This window comes from Sorex araneus, chromosome 1 (assembly GCF_027595985.1).
Source record: "Sorex araneus isolate mSorAra2 chromosome 1, mSorAra2.pri, whole genome shotgun sequence".
Taxonomy (NCBI): Eukaryota; Metazoa; Chordata; class Mammalia; order Eulipotyphla; family Soricidae; genus Sorex; species Sorex araneus.
The window spans coordinates 419,132,355-419,152,299 of NC_073302.1; the positions used below are offsets into that span (position 1 = coordinate 419,132,355).

Sequence of the window (19,945 nt, forward strand, 5' to 3'; positions counted from 1 at the left end):
GGATGTTCAAATTAAAAGAAAAAGGAAAAAAAGAAGACTAATTTTTCTAGAAAATAATTTTCATTTTCAATCAGCATCAAAACAGTAAGAATAATTCTAAAGATTTTTAAAATTACATTTTTGTTTGATTTTGGTGCCAGGGATCAAACCACGTAGCAATGTCCAAGGGCCTCCAGGCTGCACCTGGCAATCTAACTGAGGTTGACTGCATCCTATGCATGCCCCTTAATCCTTGTACTGTATCTCAGAAACTTAAGTTACCAATCTCAAATTCTTACTAAGCCCCACTGTGTTCAAGACACTAGACACTTGTTCAAGACCTCTGTTAATCCTTATGACAATTCAGAATGGAATAAACCACAGTTCTGCAACCTTTTTACACAGCACCTGTCCTTCACACCTGTCCATGGACTGTTGGTGTAATCAGGGTGGTAGATGAGTGGCTTTAACCTTCTTACATCTATGATCTGTGGACAATCCCCATTCAAAGATGAAAAACATGAGGCAGGAAGAAGTTTATTAATTTTTCCCTTGAAATCTGAGAAGAAAATTGGTTTTGAGGGGCTGAAGTGATGGCACAGCAGGCAGAGCGTTTGCCCTGCATGTGGCCGACCCGGGTTCGATTCCTCCATCCCTCTTGAAGAGCCCAGCAAGCTACTGAGACTATCCTGCCCCCATGGCAGAGCCTGGCAAGCTACCCATGGAGTATCCAATATGCCAAAAACAATAACAACAACCTCACGATGAAGACATTACTGGTGCCCGCTCGAGCAAATAGATGAGCAAAGCGATGACAGAGACAGTGTGACTGTGACAGGTTTTCATTAGCTCAGAATCATGAAAGCAAATTGGCAGTGAGTTTCTCAGAGCAAAGTCACTTTGCTGCCCTTTTTCCCCAATACAACACAACTAATACACACTTAGGCCAGGGGACTGGTATCATCAGACCAAAAATGATCTCTCAGGCATAGCAGCACTCTAATCCCATTGTTAATCAATTTGCTCAAGAGGGCACCAATAACGTCTCCATTGTGAGACTTTGGCATATCGAATATGCCACAGGTAGCTTGCCAGGCTCTGCCGTGCGGGTGGGATACTCTCGGTAGTTTCCCGGGCTCTCCGAGAGGGACGGAGTTATGGCACCTTAATGAGAATGTTAGAAAATGCAAATGTCTGCTGTGAAGGTTGCCACGGGCACCAAAATCTTTCCAAACAATTGTAGCACAGCAGTACCAACACAGATAGCTGAAGGCAAAGTTAGAAAGAAGCATCTGCGAATCCTGAAGAAAGATTATCGGTCATGAATTATAAAGCTTACCTTGTTTTTGCAGTTAAGGTCAGAACATTATTTAAGTAGTCCCTCATCCATGCAGAGACGGCCAACACACTGATGGACATTAACTGGGGAGGGAAAGTACAAACTAGTTACTTGGGATTCATGCAGCACCCTTTATAAGATTCAGAACTTTTAAAAATTGAAGATTTTTATTAAATTGCCATTGTGATTTTCCCTAATTACTGTTTACCACCTGCTGAAATGTGCTATTATTGTAAGTGTTTGCTATTCTCTTTTGTCCTCATTCCAGAGTCACATATAGAATGTCAACAAATAGCAATCAGAAAACTAAACTGTTAAATGGTTGTTTCCAGGAGCAGGACAGGAACTGCACAAACTTAAGAAGCCACAAGAAGGGGGGGAAAAAAAACCTATTCCAGAGACTCCCAAACTTATTTGTCCTTCTCTTCTCAAGAAAATTAATTATGCAGTACCTGCCACTTCCGTGCCACCACCAAAAAAAAAAATCTACTTTCTTCAAGTGAAGAAATAGAAAGCAGCCCCCAAGTGCACCTGCAGCTATAACTGCACCTCCTGGATCATTCTAACACCCCCTCTCCCTGCCGCTTCAGAAAAGAGTGAACTAAATGAGTAAATGTACAATAAAAGTCAAATATATAATGCCATATGTGTAAGCAATAAATACTAATGTAAGCAAATACTAGTGAATAAATAAATAAATAAATAAATAAATAAATAAATAAATAAATAAATAAATAAACTAACTTGAAAGGGTTTCCATTAGCTAAGGTTCAAACAAGTTGAGCCTCAAAAGATAGGGACAGTACTAACAAGAAGCAGCAATTGGATACCAAATATGCCCAAACCTGAATGTTTAGAATTCACTGGACACCTTTAAATGAAGCAGATATAATTCACTCTTCAGGAAACATATAAGGATCTAGTATGTATTCTACCTTTCCTGAATAACAAGAGCAAGAAACAGGAACATTATGAGGGTTTCTACAGAAGAATTTCGGCCAATGTATGCAGAAACCAAGACTGTCTATCAACCCTGCAACAATGATATAGTATCACTACTTAATCTACAGTTCTGAAATCATGGATCTCTCAGCTAAGATCCTCAATAGCTCTAGAAATGACCCAATCAGTAACTCTCTGTTCACACATTAAAAAATCACCTCGCTCATGTAGGTCTCAGAAAGATCACTGAGCCCACATATTCCCTGATCTTATTCTTGGGAGTACAGCCTGCCACTAGACATTTGTAGAGGCTTCACCAATGGTCTAATGTATAGTCATGGCTGAATACTGCATATGTGAAAGAATAAGGAAGACCATTACCTTTACCCGCCCCCACACACAATTAAAGAAAGGATCAGTCAGAGGGAAAACACAAGATCCCACCATCAGTATTAACTAAAACAAAAAGAGGTAACCAGACACAAGGTGCCATTCCAGGTGAAGCAATTAGATGTACACAAAATGCATTTGAAGTATGTGTGCCAAAAAGTCAAACTGGGATCGAATGTAATCAAGTCTCCAACTCTCACAATTACTTTATAAAAAATATAGGGAATCGATTTAAGCTTATTAAGTGCCACCCTGGGGATGCAATCAGCTAAATTGAGAATATGAGAAATTTTACTGGACAAATAATCTGGTTTCTTCACTCTGAAAAAATTGGTAAGTCAAAAAAACTAAGAAAGGAGGAGAACAACATAGTACAGATTAAAAGAGATTTAAGAGTTGCCCAGTACCATATTCACTTGACTCCTGATTCAAACAACCAGCCCCAAAGAGACATTTGTGATTAAAACAATGGGAAAACTGAAGATAATTAAATATAACTGGACATGTAATAATATTAAAAAATGTTATTTATTTCAGAAATGCAATAGTATTGAGGTTATTTTTAAAGGATCCTTTTTTAAAAAGAGGTATGGTGAAGCAATTATAACTGAAATAAAGTGGTTCCTGGGTATTATTTAATAAACCATCATGATTCTGAGTGGTTAGGTGAATAGTGGAGTTCACAATGATAACTGCTGAAACCGGGTCAAGAATAACAGGAGTAATTATATTGTGCTTTTCACTTTTGCTTTAGTTTCAAATTTTCCATTATTTAAAACTTTCTTAAATAAACTTTCTAGAATATGTTTTCCCAGGAAACTCTCTAAAAATTAGCTTAGCCCCTAAATTCTGAAGATATCTCCTATTTTGATAGTTTTCTAAAAAGTGCCTTAGTACTTATCTTCTTACATACAGTAAGATTCAACTGACTTAGTTTTTAATAATTATGCCATCTTAATGTGTGCAGAGGACTAGAGCAATAACACAGTGGGTAGGGCATTTGCCTTGCACGCGGCCAACCTGGGTTGAATTCCTCAGTCCCTCTCGAAGAGCCTGACAAGCTACCAAGAATATCCCACCCGCACAGCAGAGCCTGACAAGCTACCCGTGGCACATTTGATATGCCAAAAACAGTAACAAGTCTCACAATGGAGACATTACTGGTGCCCGCTTGAGCAAATCGATGAGCATCAGGATGACAGTGCTACAGTGCTATTTTGGACTGGAGTGATAGCACAGCAGGTAGGGTGTTTGCCTTACACACGGCCAACCTGGGTTTAATTCTTCCATCCCTCTCGGAGACTATCCTGCCCACATGGCAAAGCCTGGCAAGCTACCTGTGGCGTATTTGATATGCCAAAAACAGTGACAACAAGTCTCACAGTGGAGACGTTACTGGTGCCTGCTCGAGCAAATCAAGGAACAACAGAATGAGTGATACAGTGACAGTGCTACAGTGCTAATCAGTGCCGAACTACCATTATGTACATTTTTTAGCTGTAACTGCTAAAAGAATGAATACACTAGACACAATGAGTCTATAAACTCCAATTTGTGGCCCTGAAACATACTTTCAGGATAAATGCTCACAATATGCAGAACATATGGAGCACTGTGACCTCTTGTACAATGAAGTACGTCCACCTGCTTAGAAAATCAACTGATGAATTCATTCTTCCAACTCCCAGCTGAAAAGATGTATTCAACATCCTCTGCCTTGTACCGTCTGTTCTAAGACTGGAAATCCAAAACTAAAAGGAAGCAGGTCCATACCTTTGTAGGGCTTCCTGAAGGACACTGAGAATAGATAAACCAAACAATGACAGCCTGTTAAGAACACATTCATGCACAGATAAGTGAAGGAGTTTGTTCAATAATCTATTCAAGGTCTCCCAGATTCCAGTAGCAGAGCTCTGATTCAAAATAAAAGCCTTTGGGCTTTGGAGCTCCAGATTTGCTCTGTCACTGCCTTCCTAAGCCATGGGGAGGATAATTTCCACAGACAGAGCAGTGACCGCCTTGCACCCATCTGGGGCTGCTTAAAAAAAAAATTGATTGCGGAGTGTAGGTTGGGGCAGGGGCAGGGTGGAGGGTGCAAGGGGTCCTTCATGGTCAGGCTCCAGCCAGTACAACTGAACTCTAAATCTTAGCAAATGGGAATTCTGGCATCAGTGACCCAGGATAGAGTCAATTGAGAGAGTTAGGCTAGTTATTATTATACTTATTTCTGTTGGGAATGAAAATACGTAATAAAAGGTAAGCAGAAGGTCAGTCACAGAATGCAACAATGCTCCTTTGAGCTCGAGGCTGTAATGTTTGTTCAATATGCAGATTCTGGGCACGGGGCTGTCTCCGCCAGCATTTCTCACCAGGAACCCTATGGGCTCCCTGTGGGTCTCCCAGGATATTCCACGGCAAAACAGGTAAAAATTCACAAATCGGGAGCCACAGCATAAAAGCAGGAGGGGTAAGCAGCAGGACAAGTGTCTACAAGAAAGAAACAAGTGAGAAAAAGGTTGGAGGGAAAGCTTGGCTAGACAAACCTCTAAGATGTTTGGTCACCTTGCCTTGGCCTTCTGCCACCTGAACGTCAAGCTTCTGTAGGGTGGGGATCTTTCTCCCCAGACGTGCCTCTTGATTTCAAATACAAAGCAAGCTATTCTCTAGTGAGCTCTCCCACTACAAACCACTGACCTAGTCACCACAGCCCACACACCAGTCTGCTGAACTACTCAAAGTAGCCAATCCTAAATTGGCATTGCCTTGTCCGTTCGTTCTCACAGAAACCAAAATAAAGCATTTGCAAATCCCTCCCTTTCCTTCTGCCTCTCCACGAACCCTAGTTCTTCCCCTCTTATCCCTCAAACCCCCATGGTGAGGCGCTGAATCCTTCTCTTGAGATTCTGAGTATAATAAACTATTTCTTCCAAGCCAGTTATCTCTTATTCCACCGACTCTATGATAACTTGAAATAACAAAACCCATTAAAACGGAGGACTAGCAGAGGACCAGGGATGAGTTGATTAAAGATGAGGCCACATGCTCTACTTGACTCTAGGTAGGTCTTTAAAACCTAAGTTTCATGGGAACTGAAAAGTCTATTAACGTGCCATTTTATTTAATTACCGCAACTTCTTTACAGTTATAAATAATTGTCTTCTCTTTATTGCTCTTCAAAGTAATAACTTATCTTGGTTTCTCTATCTCCTAATGTCTCACAGACCGTTTAGCCAATTTTCAAAATCACAGCTCTGAGACAGGTGTCAATAAATGATCAGATTCACTGCTGTGTGCAATATATTATGAATGGGTCCCATTATACTTACAACAAAAATATGCAGTTATTTTAAAAAACAGACTCTAAAACATTTCTAATATGGTTGAATGATTCATGGAACAGGTTCTGAAGTCATTCTTTTCAAAAAATATGTACTGATGAGCTGCCCTTTGCTAAGCAATGTCTGATACGCTGGAGTAACACCCTGGGCAATAAACAGACACCAGTTCTAGTCTGGTGAAATTAACCAAGTGCAGAGGACACACATTAATCAGCTCCTCCGAGATTCAATGTGTAACTGCAAACTTTATTAAGGAAAGGAAAGGAATAATACAAATTGGAATAAGAACTCCTTTTGGGCTCACTGACCTACTCAATGGGGTCGAAAGGACTTCTCGAAGAGAACTGAGATCAGAAGGATAATTATCAAGTTAATGAGGAGAGAGAGTTGAAAAGGACATTCAAGTCAGAAGGGGGAGTGAAGGTCCCCAAGGGGAAGGCAGTATAATCTACTCCACAAAGGGGATTTAGCCCAGGTTGAGGATGGGAAGGCGGGTGCAAGAGGGAGCAGATGAACTTTTTGAGAGTCATTCGAAGGCATATGGTCTCGACCACAATGAGAATGAGACATCATTGAATCAAAAAGACTTGATTTGAATTCTAGCTCCAGCTCTGCACCTTTCAGTAAGATTTTGGGTGTGTCAAAATGCATCCATTCCCATATGCATTCTATTAATCTTCCCTAAGACTTGAACACATCTCTCTAAAACTGGTCACCTCGAATCCTCTTGAATTCTGCGTGTCCCTCCCACTGTTTTTCTATCTCAGCTAATGATCTATTCAACGCTTCAATGACAGACTCTGAGAACTTGGCAGGCATCTGATCCTCTCCCTCTTCCTCTCTCCTACAGTGAATTACCTTCAAATCCTCCAGCTTGTTCCTGCAACCTGTTTAGTGAGTACCTCCCCCCTGTCCCGCCCTGGCTGGCTAGTTCAAGCCCTCAATCTCTTTCCCAGGCAACGGCAATCACCTTAAAGCACAGAAATTTCTGGTTCATAGAGACCACTTCAAACTCACCCTTCTGTTAGCTTTATGAAGCATACGTCAAGGTCTCCTGCTTATATAATTCTAATAGCTGCCCCTTATCGCTCCCCCACCCCAACTCCTATTTCCTCTTCCCCCAACTCTTCCCTAGAGAATAAATTTAAACTATTTAGCAGGGCACAGTAGAGGCCCCCCTCAGTCATCCTTTAGCCTCTCTCCTCAACCTGTTTCCTGCCTTGTCCTTCCCACACATATTCTCTAAGTAGGTAACAAAGGTCTTGTTGTGCTTCTGCAAAATGCACAGTGCTGATCTCTCAAATCTGTTTCAGCAGCCCCTTCAAGCCTCATTCTTGCTGTTTTAATGAGATAGGCCGTCTTACTTCCAAGTTAAACACAGTTCACACACTAATTTGGGGGCTGTTTGATTGGGGGCCTCACCCAGCTATGTTCAGAGTTTACTCTTGGCTCTGCATTCAAAGATCATTCTTGGCATGGCTTGGAGGACTGTATGTGATGCCAGGAACTGAACCAGGTTGGCTGTGTGCAAGGCTAAGCACCCTTCTGGAAGTATTCTCTCTCCTGTCCCTACTTTTGTACAGACCTCACAGAATAGTTATCTACTGATTGCTAATATTTATGCAATCATCCCACTCCATCAGAGGGTACATATCATTGCTAAGAGCCCCATCAAGTGGCAGAATATCAGGCAGTTCAAGTAATGAAGACTAATATATATGAGATGAATAACTGCACATTAAATTAAAGAGAGATGGTTTTAGGTTTCTAGATAAGTTAACCAAATGGAAATCTTGAAGAAAATAAGGAGATGTTTTAACATGAATGAAGCTTTCTATCACTGGAATTTTTCCAGGAGAGATGCTTGCTGAATTACAAGATCAAAATTTATGTATCAGGTCAGAAGCTGACTTCAGTGTTCTCAAAAGTCCTTTTAACTACAAACTTTGCAATTCTACCTGGCCCTGCCATCTTCCCCCATAGGAATTACCCACGTGTTATAACTGTACACAGATAATCAATGTAAAGCATATCAACACAAAGTCTTATCCTACAAGCAACTCCAAGAATAAACTTTTTATTATAATGCTAAGTCAAGCCACATTAAAGAATGAAGAACAGTTTCATTCAGAAAAGTGACTTTACGCACAGGGGCTGAGAAAATAATAATGGTACCAACAAATACAGTGCATGTAATAGCAAACAACTGAGCTACAATGAGATAGGTCACCTTCGATAGCAATCCTAATTATTAATCTAAAAATACGCATTATGAAAGCAATTTAGAACTCCTTACTAATAATATTTTTTCTAATTTTCCAAAATGAAATAAAATAATTTAACTGTCACTGATGATGATTAAGTAATTATGAACACTGCAGTTATATTTAACTATTCTATCTTCTTTCATTTTCTTCAATATTGCAAACATAAAACTTATTGTACAAGGAAATAATTAGAAAATGACACAAATATTACATTATAGAAATACAGTTAATACATTTAACAGAACATTACAATTTATCTTACAAAATACTTTTAAGAAGGCTTGCTCTCAATGCATGCTTATAAATATGAAGTTTACAAAATACTTTTAAAAAGGCTTGCTCTCAATGCATGTTTATAAATATGAAGTTTTCTGTGTTATAGATACATTCTGTTTTTTTCTGATTATACTTTTGTAAAAGTACAGAGTTACTTTCTAAATAAGAATTTTGTATGTGTAACTTCCTAAACTGATTATGAAATGTACACCTATAGTTTCCACCTAATAATAAGGTCAGTCTCATAAATCAGATTTTCAACTTCTTCAACTGTCTGAAATACATAATATATATTCTCACGGAAGGTGAATTAACACAAATCTTTCTGTGATCAAAGCTGCCAGATGTCTAAAGCCACCACTCTCGGCTTTCCTTCCTTATGTCCAATCCATCAGTAAAGAGTCAAATGCAGAAGAGAAATGGAGAATTTAGTTACAGTTCTATTTCTAAAGCTGGAAGAGTAAATATCCCAAGTCTCATTTGGCTCATCTTGAAAGTGCAGAAACTTAACTACGTGCTTTTAAAAATTCTACTTCTTAAAAAAAAAAAATTATCTACTGACATATAAAGTTATGTGATCTACTAACATATAAAGGTAACTAACTCTTTATTATTTAGAGGCTAGCAGCCCAATGTACTTCTCAGTACATGTCTGTTTCATGTGCCCCGGCCTGTCCACTTTGCTTTTTGGTCAGCTGATACCTTACCAGTTTTCCTTCAACCATGACATGAGAAGCTACAAAAAAAGCAAAGAAATAACGACATTTGCTAACGTGATAGAAAAATCGACAACAGAGATAATGCTGGAATGAATGCAGTGCCTGCTTGCAGGTATCATTAAACACAAGCATCTATTTATTAGAGCTGCATGAATCAATAGCATCCTGGTGTTGTCCCAATACTTTTTATAGGTCACGTCGTCTTAAAGACATGGATGCCATAAATCCCACTCTGACCCAGAGGTCTTGCTTTACGCCTACACTGCCCAGACATAATTTTTAGCAGCAACACCCCTTTCCTCCACTCTAAAAAAATGCCGATTTCCACAATCAATTACCTGGAACCCTTATCATGAGTGCAAGGAAAAGACGAGTGAAATACCTCGTGATATCGGTGCTGTGTGGGCTGGAGCGACAGCACAGCGGTTGGGTGTTTGCCTTTCACGAGACGGACCCAAGTTTGATTCCTCCACCCCTCTTGGAGAGCCCGGCAAGCTACCGAGAGTATCGAGCCCGCACGGCAGAGCCTGGCAAGCTACCCATTGGTATTGGATATGCCAAAAACAGTGACAATAAGTCTCTCAATGAGAGATGTTACTGGTGCCCACTCGAACAAATCGATGAGCAACGGGATGACAGTGACAGTGATCGTTGCTGTGCAGTTTAGCAGCAGTAAACTCCAATTCAGCTTCCGTCCAGGCCCCTGCCAGTGACTGTTCTGACTCGGGAAAGATAACTGATGGGATGGGAGTGGACCACTCCCTCTTGCAGCAAAGATTTGGTCTCTTTGCCCCATTTCCCTCTCTTCAAAGGCATCCCTTAAGAATCACACCCATTGGGGCTGGAGAGATAGCACAGCGGGTAGGGCGTTTGCCTTGCACGCGGCCGACCCGGGTTCAAATCCCAGCATCCCATATGGTCCCCTGAGCACGGCCAGGGGCAATTCCTGAGTGCAGAGCCAGGAGTAACCCCTGTGCATCGCCAGGTGTGACCCAAAAAGCCAAAAAAAAAAAAAAAGAATCACACCCATCTTCGCTTTACTGATCCACACTATATAAAGAGTGCATGTACTCTGCATCTAAAGTTTATTTAAAATTTATTACGGGGCTGGAGCGATAGCACAGCGGGTAGGGCGTTTGCCTTGCACGTGGCTGACCCGGGTTCGATCCCCGGCATCCCATATGGTCTCCCAAGCACTGCCAGGAGTAATTCCTGAGTGCAAAGCCAAGAGTAACCCCTGAGCATTGCTGGGTGTGACCCAAAAAGCAAAATAAAATAAAATAAAATAAAATTTATTACGAAAAACCTTTTGTTAGAAGAATCTCCCCTATTCTTTACCAAAAACTGCAAAAATAAATAAATAAATAAACCCCGTGAATTCCTTTCATAGCATAAACCTGAGAGGCATCAAATAAAAAATTTTCTTTTTAAGAGTAGATAGATACCGTGTAACTGTCAACATCCACTTGTCAAAAATCTCGGCAAACGCCCTTGGCTCACCCTGGAGAGCCAGAGGCAAAGAAACAGAGCCCTGAGCCTGGCTCATTTCATCTACCTCATGCACAGCCCACAAGCAGAACTAGGTTTCCTGTCCACTTTTGAAGCTTTCTTCTGTAAGTTTCTTTTCAAAGTGAATCAGTGCATTTTCTCTCCGTGGCTACTTCCCTCAGTAAGAAGTGAAAGCCCGCGGTGCTTATCTGATGGTCAGAAAGGGTAATTAAAAATTGAATCGATTGAAGCATTACCCTTTCAGAACATAATAAACATAGCTGCTGAATGTATCTGCCCACCAATTTCAAGATTTTCTCAGGGCTGGAGCAATAGCATAGGGGGGGGAGGGCATTTGCCTTGCACACGGACGAGCAGGGTTCGATTCCCAACATCCCATATGGTTCCCCCAAGCACCAAACACCATCAGGATTAATCCCTGAGTGCATGTATGAGCCAGGAATAACCCCTGTGGATTGCCGGGTGTGACCCAAAAAGCAAAAAAAAAAAAAAAAAGAAAAGAAAAAAGAAAAGAATTTCTCAAAGAAAATCATACATAATGCTAGTTTCAGGAGCAAAATATTACTACCTAAGCTTCACAAACTTCAGACATGTTTAGAGCACAGCAGGTAGGGTACTTGCCTTGCACATAGTCACCCCAGGTTTTGATCCCCAGTACCATATATTTTCCCCTGAGTGCTGCCAGGAGTGATCCCTGAGCACAGAGATAGGAGTAAACCCTGAGTACCACAGAATACGCCCCCCAAAACAGAAAAAAAAATAATAAAACATATATTGTTTTTACAGTGGAATCTCTGTCACTGCCACTGTCATCCCGTTGTTCATCGATTTGCTGGAGCGGCCACCAGTAACGTCTCCATTTGTCTCAGCCTGAGATTTTAGCAGCCTCTCCTTAATCATCTCTCCAAATGATTGGAGGCTCTTTCAGGGTCAGGGGAATGAGACCTGTTGTTGTTACTGTATTTAGTATATCGAATTCGCCACACGGAGTTTGCCAGACTCTTCCCGTGCGGGTGGGATACTCTCAGCAGCTTGCTGGGCTCTCTGAGAGGGATGGAGAATATACATTGGAGAATACAAGCAAGTATGTTAAAACCAAACACATGCGTGCTGCTTTAGGCAGTGGGCTAGACTATAAGAGGTCGCACGGCCGAGGAATAAGAAATATTTTTTAATAAATTTGCCATTAAGATAGCAAAAGTAAGATATCTCAAGTAAAACCCCATTTCCTTGCCTAATCAGGGCTAGAAGGTGAATCGTGGTCTCAAGTGTTCTTTTTTCCACTCCTGTTCCGTTTGGGGGTCACACTCAGCTATGCTCAGGAATTAACTCCTGGCTCTATGCGTGGGGCTTGGAGATCCATAAGTTGTGCTGGGAACTGAACGCGGGTCAGTTGCAGACAAGGCAAGCACCCGAAGCCCACCCAGGACTGCCTCTCTGGCCCCTCCAGTGTTCTCAAGGCAGTCTAGTCATGGGTACTGCATCACATGAACCTTGTCACATCACAAAGCGACCACACTCTTGACACACCAGTACGGCCCCATATCTTGCTGCCAACCTGCCACAGCTGTCTTCAGACTGGGCATCTTTAGGGGCTTAAGCCTGCCACTCCACAGATGGCATGTCAAGGTGGTACCACAGCAATGATGCAATGATCTTGCAGGTGCCGTCAATTACTTCCGCTCAGATAAATCTATGCCTTAAACTTAAAAAAAAAAAATGTAAACACTCAGAGCACTTTTTTTTTTCAGAGCACATTTTTACTAAAAGAAAAAATAAAACTAAAATGCACTGTTCTATTTTCAACTCCCAGAACAGCAAAACAAACTTGTGGGGGCCTTTGGTAGTTTTCTCAATGAAGATTTCTTTTTCTTTATGCTAAAATCCTGGAGTAGGGAGCAGGGGCGGGAGGTACCAGGATTATAGAACCCAGACAAGCAAAGTCCATTGAAAATACTGATTAAGGGGCTGGAGCCATAGCACAGCGGGCAGGGTGTTTGTCTTGCACTCGGCCGACCCAGGTTCAATTCCGATTCCCAGCATCCCATATGGTCCCCCGAACACCGCCGGGGTAATTCCTGAGTGTAGAGCCAGGAGTAACCCCTGAGCATCACTGAGTGTGACCCAAAAAGCAAAAAAAAAAAAAAAAAAAAATGCTGAATGAGGAACATGCTATAGTTCTGGCTCTCACAATGAGGCGGAAGGTTTCTCAGCTCTGCAGCACCAGAGGCAAAAATAAAAAAAAAAAAATGCCCTTCTCCACCGCAAGGGTATGGAGTGAGATCTCAGAGGTGAGGTTTACATGCCACGGATGACAAAGTTTTATTTCCAGTGAGAACGAAAGCAAAGACTACAGCCCTATTGTTCCCCGTGGAGAGCTCTGAGCAGCAGTAGCTGCCTCACAAGACCGGGGGTCTTCAAACGCAGATGCTCAGGCCAGACACACTGAACCCAAAGCTGCATTTGAAAAGGTGTGCAGGTGGTGGCTCGCATGCACAGGGGGCTGGAGGACTTGGCCTCGGCCCGTGGACAGCTAATCTCTTCCTACCGAGGATGTTTACTTCGCTGCAAATAAAGTTTCCAGGAGGACAACTTCTAGCACACAAGCAGGAAAGAAAAAGAGGCTTTTTTGAATCCCTGCTCTGCACTTCCTAGCAAGTTACTGGATATATCCGAGGAATTTCTTTTACCCTAGATAAGAAAACTATTATCTGGGACTGTTAAGAAGATTAGATGAGAGCACCGAAGGAGGCCCACGAGAGTATCTCGTTCGAGGCTGAAAAGTGCTGCTGACTCGCTAAGGAATCCGGGACTTGCAAAGGCTGCTTGGGCTCTGAAAGAATACTGTCGCCCTCCCAAAGTTAGCATACCAAGGTCATGTAATTCTAACAAGAATCTCATTACATAGTTTAATTTGAAAATAATGATTTTGATTCATAGAGAAATCTTTTTTTTTTCTTTTACAAGGAGAGAAAAGGCCTATTATCAACAAATCTATCTTCCCTTGCTATTCTCATGTTGGCGTATCTGATCACAATTATCACTACAGGAACACGATCATAACACCTTTCCATTCTCAGAGTTGGTTGTGGATTCTCACTTCTATCCACTATCTGCACAAAATCACTAACTTACCTCTCCTCTTTGCTCCTATAGTTACCAACTACCACTCAAATATCGCTTGCAAACAATAAATTTAGAGCAACCTCTCCATATTACCATACATTCTACTGATGACTATTCATTATTTACTATTATTTCTCCTTCTTGGAAAGTTGTTAACATCTCGTAGCATTATAAAAACAGAAAATATTTCTCTCAGATCATCCGGTCCATATACCCAAACAGTGGGATTATACTATCCCAGAATGAGTGATTAATTAACATGTTATAATAAGAAACCAGTAAATAAATTCAAGTCAGTTTCAAGTAAATTTCAATAAAAATTTCAGTAAACTCAATAAATTTCAATAAAATTTCAGTTTCAATAAATTCAAGTCAATTTTTGTCCTTAGTTTTCAAGACTCTGTAAATTCACGGCAATATGTATGATACCAAGTTCTAACCTATAACTTCAGAACTATGTTAAGAGCCAAAGTCAGAATCATATGTAAATGTGATTCTGACATAATACAAAAGCTTTGTAATTTTCCTAAAATCTCAAGTGTTTTCAGTATCAGAAAAATGTGAAATGACATAAAATTCTATTATAAAAAATATGTTTAAATGTGCTCACTACTAGGTAGCAAAAAATAGATAAATAAAATCAGTAAGGTAAACAAACAATACTAATAAAATATTTAATGAGTATGAACTATGAAATGAAATATCTGTGTAAAAAACAAAATGGTGGTGATGGTCACTGACAGTGGAGGAGGTAAAAATAAAGTAACAGTAAGAGAGCACTTCAAACCTTTTAGATTGCCAAAAATTAAAAGGAACCATAAGAACCATCACCAAAATTGCAGCTAATATTTATATACATACAATGGGATGTATTGATACTGTTATTTCTGGGAACAGATTTCCAGGACAGAATGTATTAAAGAAATGTAGCAGTGGCAGCAGCAAAAGCTGTATTAACATTTTTTTAATTACTATTATTACTATTACAAAGGATTCCTTTTGACATAGCAATGCACTTTTTATAATCTACTGAGTAACACTACTGTAGGTTTAGCAGCAACAGTAGCAGTAGTAACAATTAACAAGTATTACAATTACATTAGGACTGGAGCACAGTGGGTAGGGTGTTTGCCTTGCATGCAGCCAACCCGGATTCGATTCCTCCGTCTCTCTTGGACAGCCTGGCAAGCTGCAAAGAGTATCCTGCCCACATGGCAGAGCCTGGCAAGCTACCCGTGGCGTATTCAATATGCCAAAAACAGTAACAACAAGTCTCACGATGGAGACGTTACTGGTGCCCGCTCAAGCAAATCGATGAGCAATAGGACAGTGCTACTATTACATTACTCCTAATAGTATCACTGTCATCCCGTTGCTCATCGAGTATGAGTTGCTCATACTCCTAATAGTTCATATTATATTTACAGCTAATAGTACCTAAGTATTTACTTATCACTGTATCACTGTCATTCCTGTGTTTATAGATTTGCTCGAGCGGGCACCAGTAACATCTCCACTGTGAGACTTACTGTTACTGTTTTTGGCATATCGAATACCCACAGGTAGCTGCCAGGCTCTATCATGTGGGTGAGATATTTTCCTTGGCTTGCCAGGCTCTTGGAGATGGAAGGAGGAATCAAACCTGGGTCAGATGCATGCAAGGCAAACGCCCTACCCATTGTGCATATATATATGCACAAAGTTTATACATATATATAAACTTTGGTGGTGGAAGCAATACTACAGCAGGTAGTGATTTGCCTTGCATTTACTTATAGTACCTCTAATCCTCATCAAAACTCTTAAAAATTAGAAAACTGCATCCTACTTTATAAACCAGGAATCTGGGGCACTAAATGTGCCTGAGAAGAACTACATAATTAAAATGTTATGTCCTCTGTTACTGGTAGATGTCCTTGAACCTAGCAATTTCACTCCTGTGACTCAAACCCAAAGGAGAAAATGTAACAAAAAGAAAGGGAACATACGTATGAATGGGTTTATTGGACAGGTATGAGTAAATATATTTTTGTTTGAAATAAAGGAAAATGTAGAATGATGCATTTTGTGGTGTTAGTATGGGGAATGTTGTTCGTGAGGAAATACTGGAGAAGGGGTGGGGGGGCTGGGGGCAGGTAGAAGCAACCTGAATAACGGAAACAAGCACATTAAACAGGAAAAAGGTAAAGAAGAAGGTAAGAAGAGCTTACATGTGGCTGACCAGGATTTGATGCCTGGTACTGCACATGGTGTCCCAGCACCACCAGGAGTGATCCCTGATCTCAGAGCCAAGAGTAATTCCTGAGTATTGCCAGGTGTGGCCCCCAAACCAAAATAAGTAACATTTTACCAAAATAAGTAACACTTTCCTTTTTCAAAAAAATCCTTGAAGACATTGAAGGAACAGGTGTTTTAAAAATATCATTACTCAGAAAAAAGCAATGCTTTTATTAAAAGAGTTGGACCTTCCAAAGCAGGATTCTTTGTTGAATGACAACAAAAATCTTAGTTACTTCCCGATCTTTGGTAAGTCACTCACCTACTTAGTTTGCCCATCCACAAAGTAAGCAAATTCAACCAGGTCAATTTTTTTAACTACAAAAATAATCAAATAGTAAAATTCATAATTTTTATGGAATTATAAAATGTAACATTCTTTATTTTTAAGAAGTATAAAATGATAAGATAGTAAGATAGTAAGAGTAAAAACACACATTTCATGGCTAAGCATGTAATTTTATAAGTCATGTTAAGAATAAGTTTTTAGAATTTAAAACTACAATAAGCTCAACTAGTGACTTTCCTTTTCCAAGTGGTGAATTTAACTACACAATGCTTTAATTTTCATATTGAGAAAAAAATAGTCCGTTTTAATATCTTTCAGATTAGTCCAAAATAAGGATTAATCTGTCACCTTCAAATGGAGCTATCCATAGAGGTCAACTAAAATGCCATCCTCTAGAGATCACATGTAAGACAAAGGGTTAGTCAATACCAGTCAAACATGTAAGTTATATATGAAGATTCCAAGCAGAAAATTTTGACTTAAAAAACAAAAACAAAACCCCAGTATTGGCAAAAAGGAAAATAATTATTTAATTAAGCATGATGGCGTTCCAAAGTAAGGTTCAATTTTAGATACATATTTCCCTTATAAATTTTTTAAATAACATGGTTATTAGCGACAATAACAATGTGTGCCTGGGTGCAAAGATTAAAAAAAAAAATCTCTAGATCATAGGGCATAATGATTTCCACAAATATGTCACATTTTATGTTTTTTATTTCCTTAAGTGGTTATGGGATTTTCTTTTAAAAGCGTACATAAAATTCTTAACTTTGCTAACTTAGAAAAAGTTGCACGGAAAACATCTTCTCAGATGGTATGGAATCTCCTTGAAGGAAAAAAAAAAATCTATACAGTCTTTGGAGAGGATATCCGGGTATGAATTCTTACAAAAACAGTCAAATTGCTTGCCCCAATCAGATTTTATAGACTAAGAGAACAAGGAAACAATTTACGGCTTGCCAGTTATCTGAAATTCCTGAAAACTAAGTTCCCTTATTAGTAGCGTGTCATCATTTTCTTATCAGCAAGCAAGAGCACGTGCATTTATTTATATCCCTAGATTAACTTCGAGTCTAATTTTACTGCCACTAGTATCCAGCGCTGGATTTCTTTTTTCCGAATCACAAAAGGGAACTTACTGGATTGAGATCAAAGGCATTTTAAAGGCAAAATTTGAGTCCTCTAAATAAAATAATAAATAGGTGTGCTTCCTGGTAATGAATTCATGCTTTGCCCTTCCTTGTCTTGGGGCTGCACTGTGCCACCGTGCCGGGGGTGAGGCTGGCGGGGGTGGGGGTGGGGGGGCACACCGTCCCCACCTGTTTGTTGGTGCCCTGGAACCCTCTCACTTACCCAGAAGAGCAGATTGAGTGCGTAGAGCAGGCAGCGAAGGCACTTCACGGAATCTTCTCTGGCCATGGTGAGCCCCGGGAGGGAGAAGCCCCATTCTTTCACCACATCCTACCCGGCGGTGCGAAGCAGCAGCAGCGATCTGCGGCGGGGGGGGGGGGGGGGGTCGGGAGGGGAGACGGGGAAGAACCGGGCAACTCTCACCACTGTGCTCCCCGCCTCCCCCGCGCGCCGCACCCCCGCCGGCCCCGCAGAGGGGGACCAGAGTCTGGGCTCCGACGACACATCGCTCTTGCAGTTAGAACAGACAAGAACTGCAACTCCCCGCACAGTTCCTTCCTACTCGGTTGCAGAGGACACCTGCTGCAGAGACACACGGGCCGGGTCCCGGTTTGAATGAAGGCGGCCCCCGGGACCCAAACGCGGAGACCCCCCCCCCAAACGTGCGGATGCGACCCGTGATGCCAACTCCCCACCCACCCACCCCACCCACCCCCTCCCCCGAAAGCCCGCCCCTGTGGGGCAGGCGGCAGAGCTGGGAACCCACCTAACCCGCGGGCGCAGGGCCCGTCGCCGGCGGCCCCGAGACTTGTCCGCTCAGGAGTTCAGTTCCCGGACCCCCCCCCCACAACCTCCTGCGCACCCCCACCCCCATCCCCACCCCCCGCCCGCAGCTCGGGACCCGCCCGGCGACTCGGGTTTCCTGGGGAGAACGTGAGAAATGATGTTTGGTCCCCGGGATGATAGATTAGCCGGGGCGGGGAGGGGCGCGGGGACGTGAGCGCCGCGGCAGCTGTGCCGACGCCGGGTTAGTCACTCGGCTCCCCCCCACCCCCAGCCCTCCCCTCCCCTCCCCGGCCCGGGGCCGCGACCCCGCGCTCCCCCACCCCGGCCCAGCCGCCCCGGGGAGCACAAAAGCCGAGCGCGGCCGCGCGCCCCCCGCAGGACACGGGGGGAAGCGCAGGCGGCGGGGCGCGCGGAAGCCGGCCGCGTCTCGGCGGGGGCAGCCCCCGCGGCTCCGAGGGGGAGTCACCGGCGGGCGGGCGGGACGCGGGGCAGGAAAGGCGTCAGACGTGCGGCCACTCACCCCAGGCGCCCGGGGGTCGTTGGAAGTGCGCGGCGGGGGCTCATCGGGGGTCGGGACGCTGCTCCCGGGGCGCCGCCAGGCTGCAGAGGCTCGAGCGGGAGACGCGCTGCCTCTTCTCTTCCTCTCCCCCCCGGCCGCCGCCGTCGCCTCCTGGGAAAAGAGAAAGGGGAAAGAAAAAAAAAAAAAAAGAGTCCTGGGCAGCAGTTGCTGGAAAGTCTCCGCTAAGCCACCTCCCCGCGCCGCTGTCCCTCCCAAGTCCTCGCCAAGTCCGGACGAGGCAGTGAGTCGCGGCTGCGGCCCGGGCCAGCGGCGCAAACTCTGGGCGCATGCTCGGGCCGCGGGCTGCAACCGCTGGAACCCGGGGGTTGTTTCGGGTTCCCCCCAGGGACCCCCTTCACCTCTCCAAGGGCCAGGCAGCGAGGAACTCGGGGGAAAGTCTGCGCTGCAAACTTTTGATTTTTTTTTTTTTAAGGAGCTGTTAGGGAAGGGGGTGTCTGAATGATCAACCATAAGGAAACAGGCGAGCAGACTTTTATTATATGAAAAATATTTGTGTTTGAGAAGGGGGGCCGAAGGAGTGGCCCAACCCAATTCCTGCAGTGAGAAACTAGTTTTCACAACCTTGCACTGGAACCACCTCCTGTGATTTGTCATTAATATGGTGCCTTGGGAGCCTTCTTTATAACTTTGGTGCACTCCCTGGTTTAAAAGAAAGAAAAAGAAAAGAAAAACAGTTCTTTTCCCGCTTCCAAAGCGAGCTCAGAGTGTGAACATCAATGCAAGTGCATGCGGGTCTGACGTCCAGGAGAGAAATAAAGAACTTAAAAACAAAAACAAAAGCTTTTTCACACTCCAGGGTTTTTGTAGTTTCTCCTGAAAAGATTGTGTCTTAACTGAGCGACTTATCTTAAACTGTGTTCACAAATAATGGATCTCTGGGTATTTTATAGAAATTCAAGAACTGTGAAGTACTGGAAGACTCTTTCTAAGCATCCCTCCCTTTGGAAATGTTTCCCACTTAAAAGTCACTGGATCAGACCCTCGTAGACAATTT

At 42.5% G+C, this 19,945-nt stretch overlaps 1 protein-coding gene across 3 annotated transcripts in view; it reads right to left on the reverse strand.

The window, feature by feature from the left end:
• Positions 1-19,159, reverse strand: part of TSPAN12 (tetraspanin 12) — a 71,849-nt gene extending 52,690 nt beyond the window's left edge. Inside the window, exons 1-3 of one of the 3 annotated variants that reach the window (XM_055135361.1) lie at positions 18,892-19,159; positions 17,808-17,946; positions 1,319-1,401 (exon numbers count right to left, since the gene is read on the reverse strand). In XM_055135361.1, coding sequence (XP_054991336.1) covers positions 1,319-1,401; positions 17,808-17,873 — 149 coding nt within the window. In that variant the 5' untranslated portion in view covers positions 17,874-17,946; positions 18,892-19,159. Of the gene's footprint in view, positions 1-1,318; positions 1,402-17,807; positions 17,947-18,351; positions 18,433-18,891 lie in introns of those variants that run through there. The other 2 variants (XM_055135353.1, XM_055135357.1) reach the window with 2 other exon arrangements.
• Between the last annotated feature and the right edge of the window lie 786 nt (positions 19,160-19,945).